The 4979-nt window shown below is 38.5% G+C and overlaps 1 protein-coding gene across 1 annotated transcript; it reads right to left on the reverse strand.

Moving 5' to 3' along the window:
- LOC109232878 (uncharacterized mitochondrial protein AtMg00810-like) lies at window positions 741-1217 on the reverse strand. The gene has a single exon (XM_019398571.1). The coding sequence runs from the start codon at window positions 1215-1217 to the stop codon at window positions 741-743; it is 477 nt and encodes a 158-aa protein (XP_019254116.1).

Raw genomic sequence — 4979 nt, forward strand, 5'->3', positions numbered from 1 at the left:
AGTTTAAATCGAAAGATACTTCTCCTTATGCATGAAACAATTGTGAGCCTAATCGTTCAAGCTAAGTGGGGGATTGTTGAAGTAGCTTGAAAAGTTAGATGGAGAAGGGAGCTTATTACATAGAAGAGAAGTTAAACCTCAAGTTTCAGCTACATATTTGAACCTTAATTGCAGTTACAATACTAATGTTGCAATACTACCGTTGCTGGATAATGGTTCAATATGAATAGACGTGTCTGTTATTTGAAAAGGTGTGATGTAAATGCAATTGAATTGCCTATAAATTACTTCATAAGTGGTTCATTCACGGCAGATTTTTTCTAACTCCTCTTCTTCCTATTTTTCTCTAAAAGCTCTCTTGAAAGTCCGTAACTGAAGTTCTAAAGAGAGATTTTCAGAAATTGCTGTCTGCAAATCTCTAGGCTTTGTTGTATCCTGAAGGTATATTACCATAAACCATCAGCAAACTAGTGGGTCAATTAATACCTAAAAGATAGTGATTCTATCACACCTCAAAGCCTAAATCATACCCACTGTTCTAACATTCACATGCTCACTGTTCAACACTCCCCGTCAAGTTGATGGTTAAAACAGGTTCTTCACTCCAAGTTTCCTCAGTAGATAATCATGATGTGCTTTGCTCAGACCTTTTGTAAGTAAATCCGCTAGTTGTTCCTTTGTAGACACATGCTCAGTTTTGATCAGACCATGTGAGATCCGTTCTCTTACAAAAATGACAATTAATCTATGTCTATATGCTTGGTTCTTTCACGAAAGATTAGATTTGCTGTAATTTGTATTGCAGCTTTGCTGTCACACATCAACCGAATAGGTACATCAACATGAATTCCTAGCTCTTTGAACAACCCCACAAGCCAAGTAATCTCTGCAGTGCATGAGGCCATGCTTCTAAATTCAGCCTCAACTGAGCTCCTGGAGAACGTTTCCTGCTTCTTTGATTTCCAGGAGATAAGAGCATTACCAAACTTTACTAGGTAACCTGTAACAGACCTTCTTGTCTCCACACAGGCCCCCCAATCTGAGTCACAGTAGGCTGTTAGCTTTCTTGTATTCTCAGCAGGCATTAGGAGTCCTAGATCAGGTTCAACCTTGATATATTTCACCACTCTGAGGGCAACTTCTAAGTGAGATGTCTTGGGACAGTGCATATATTTGCTAAGAACTTGGACTGCAAATGCCAAGTCAGGTCTAGTCATGGTGAGATATAAAAGTCTATCCACCAGCCTCTGATAGATACTATGATCCTTCAACTTTTCATCTGCTGTAGTGTCACTTTGTAGCCAAGTATCATAATCCACAGAGGTTATTTTTTGATTCAACTCTAGTGGAGTTCTACACGTTTAGCTCCACTCAGTCCTGGTTCGGAAATGAGCTATAATGCATATTTTCTTTCATTCGTCACTATGCCCTTCTCAGACCTAGCAAACTCAATTCCTAGAAAGAATTTGAGCTCACCTAGGTCTTTCATCTTGAACTTGGTTTGCAAGTCCCTTCTAGTTTGATCCAACATTATTTGATTGTTGCATGTGATCAACAAATCATCTACATAGACTAAGATGGCTGTTATGTCATGACTTGTCCTCTTGATGAAGAGAGAGTAGTCAAAGTGACTTTGTCTGAACCCCATCTGCAGCAAAGCCTCAATCAACTTCAAGTTCCACTGCCTTGGAGCTTGTTAAGTCCATAGAGGGACTTTTGCAATTTGCAGACCTTCTGAGACTCCCCCTATCTGGCAAACCCTTCAGGAATATGCATATAGACTTCCTCTTGAAGCTTTCCATTGAGAAAGGCATTGTGAACATCCATCTGATAGAGGCACCAGTTCCTTGATGCTGCAAAAGCTATAATGGACCTCACAGTGACCATCTTGGCTACTGGGGTGAATGTTTCTGTGTAATCCAGACCCTCATTTTGACTGTACCCTTTTGCAACCAACCCAACTTTGTATCTTTCCACTTCACCCGAGGCTTTGTACTTTACCTTATAGATCCATTTGCAACCAATTGGCACTTTACCTTGTGGCAAATCAACAATAGTCCATGTGTGCTTGTTCTCCAAAGCTGCAATCTCAAGTTTCATAGCTTGTGATCACTTTGGATCAGCAGCAGCTCTTTAAAGGTTTGTGGTTCAATGACAGAGGAGAAATGGTGAGAGATTGCAGGAAATGAGGAGTTACATGGTGATAAGACACATATGATGAAAGGGGATAAGCACATGTAATGCCATGGGACCATGTCACATAATCTTTCAACCACAATGGAGGTTTACTGTGTCTGAGAGATCTTCTGAGATTTTGGATGTCTGAAGCTTCTGTGAGGTCATAGCTACCAGGAACAACTAGCTAGCCAGGTAGGAGATCTAGAGCTTCTGCTGCAGAATTACCAAGAACATCAACAGGAACAACAACCTGTTGTTCTGGAGCTTCTTTTTCTTGATCTGATATCTCCCCCTGGGATGAAGATCTGGGGTTATGTGCATCAGTAGTAGCTTCAGTATGACTTAGTGGAATGTAGGAGCCAGACTGGGACTGAGTTGATATTGGAGTCAAGAGGTCCGGGACTGGAAAGAGAGGAGTGCCTGAGCTTTTCATGTCCTTGAAAGGAAAGCTGGCTTCATGGAATACTACATTCCCGATTACAAAGAAAACTTTAGAATGTATATTATATAGAATATAATCCTTTTGTGTTGGACAATACCACATGAGAACATATGGTATTGCCCTAGAGGAGAACTTGTCATGTACATTAGGACTGGTTGCATAGGTCAGGCAACCAAACACTCTCAAATGATTCAAGGAAGGAGGGTGTGAGTAGAGCTTTTCAAAAGGCGATTTGTAGTCAATGCATTTGGAGGGAAGCCTGTTGAGTAAGTACACAACAGTGTTAACACACTCTCCCCAAAATTTTAAGGGTATTGATGCTTGAAATCTGAGTGATCTAGCCATGTCTAAAATTGTCCTATGCCTTCTCTCAGCAACACCATTCTGTTGAGGAGTATATACACAAGTACTCTGATGCTCAATGCCTAGTTCCAGTAGTAAACTAGTGAAGTCAGAACTGAAGAACTCACATCTATTGTCTATCCTAAGTGTTTTCACTTGAGTAGAAAATAAGTTGTGAACTTCGGCAAAGAAATTTTTCAGCATTACCAAAGTGTCTGACTTGGAGTTAATTAGAAATATGAAAGTGTATCTTGTGAAGTCATCTACAATAGTAACAAAATACCTTTTTCCATCACATGTAGGTACTCCATAGGGACCCCAAATGTCAAAATGAATAAATTCAAATGCAGATTTTGGCATTGTATTACTTAAAGGGAAAATCAGTCTTGTTTGTTTAGCTAGAGGACAAACGGTACAAGGATGATGTTCACCCTCTTCTAGATGTCTGAGTACATCATGCCTCTTTATTACATCAAGTGGAGCATGTCCTAACCTTCTATGCCAAAGTAAACTAGTAAGAAAAGAGTGACTGCTAGCAATACAGACACTATTATTTCCTGCATTTTTAATCCCTGTCAATGATGAGCCTTGTTGTGCAAAGTTCCTCTTCAGCACATATAGTCCATGATCCTCCTTACCTATCGTTTTCACCTTACCACTCCAGAGATCCTGGAAGATACAGAAGTCAGGAAAGAATAGGGCGGAACATTGCAACTCCTTTGTCAGTTTAGACACAGACAAAAGGTTGTATATGAATTTTGGGATATACAGTACATCAGATATGTCCCGACCCTCAATTAAAGAAGCTTTTCCTATGTGAGATACATAAGCTACATCACCAGTTGACATATGAACTTTACTCCTTTCAGACATAGGTATTTGCTTAAAGGTTTTCAACACTTCAAAAGTGGATGCCATATGATTTGTTGCTCCTGTGTGTATTATCCATTATTTATTAACACATGAAGTGAATCAGGCTTTCATAGTACCTGCTGCAGCTGCTACAGATTTCTCAAAAGAACCTTCATTGTTTCCCTTGCTGAGAAGTTGAATGATTTGTTGGTATTGTTCCTGTGTAAAGAATGGAGTTGACGGTTGTGCCATGGGTTTATCAGTTGCTATGGGAGTATTCCTTCCTTGTTGTTGTTGATACCCAATTTTTTCCTAAATATTTTTAATATGCAAAATACTTCCAAAATAGCATATGTATGCATATATAGGTATGTCCAAATGTATTATTATCTTTCCTTAATTTTTAAAGATTTTTAAATCAATTTATTGCCCTATCTTATCCAAAAAAAACCCAATAATTATTCCCAAAATTATCATTTTTAGTGATTTATTTATTGGACTCTCATATTTATACAAAAATATAGCTATGATAATTTTTGCATAATTTTACAAATTTATTTAGTATTTTTAAGGCTAAATTGCATATTAGTGCAATATTAGCCTCTTGTAGATCTAATTACGTTTATGTCTATAAAAATTAGGTCCAATATTTCTAATTTGATAATTATGTATTATTAATCATGTTAGTACATTTAATTTATATCCAGAAATTACTTTACTATTTTTTATAAAATAAATAAGGGAAATATGGCTATTTAAAATATAGCCCAATTGTGTTTTAATTGTGGCCTGAATTGAACCCCAATTTTAAACCCAATTACCCTAACCCAACCCCTTTCTGAACCGACCCAAACCTAACACCGTTAAACCGCTCCACGTACCCGATCAATCCAGGCCGTTGATCAAAATGATCAATGGCCACCAAACCACCTTTCCATAATTAATCCCAAACAACCCCTAAACCCAATCATTTCTCTCATTCAGCCGCCTCAGAATCCCAATTCTCTCTCAAACTCTCTCTCAAACCCTAGCCGCCACCCTCAACCACCACCTAAAATTGCCCAAATCAATGGCTTCCAAAGCCATTGGAGGCCTGTATCTACCTCCTTTGGCTTCTATATGCCCGATTATCACTGTTTCAAGGCAGAATCCTGGGAAAGTTTGG

This window comes from Nicotiana attenuata, chromosome 1 (assembly GCF_001879085.1).
Source record: "Nicotiana attenuata strain UT chromosome 1, NIATTr2, whole genome shotgun sequence".
Classification (NCBI taxonomy): Eukaryota; Viridiplantae; Streptophyta; class Magnoliopsida; order Solanales; family Solanaceae; genus Nicotiana; species Nicotiana attenuata.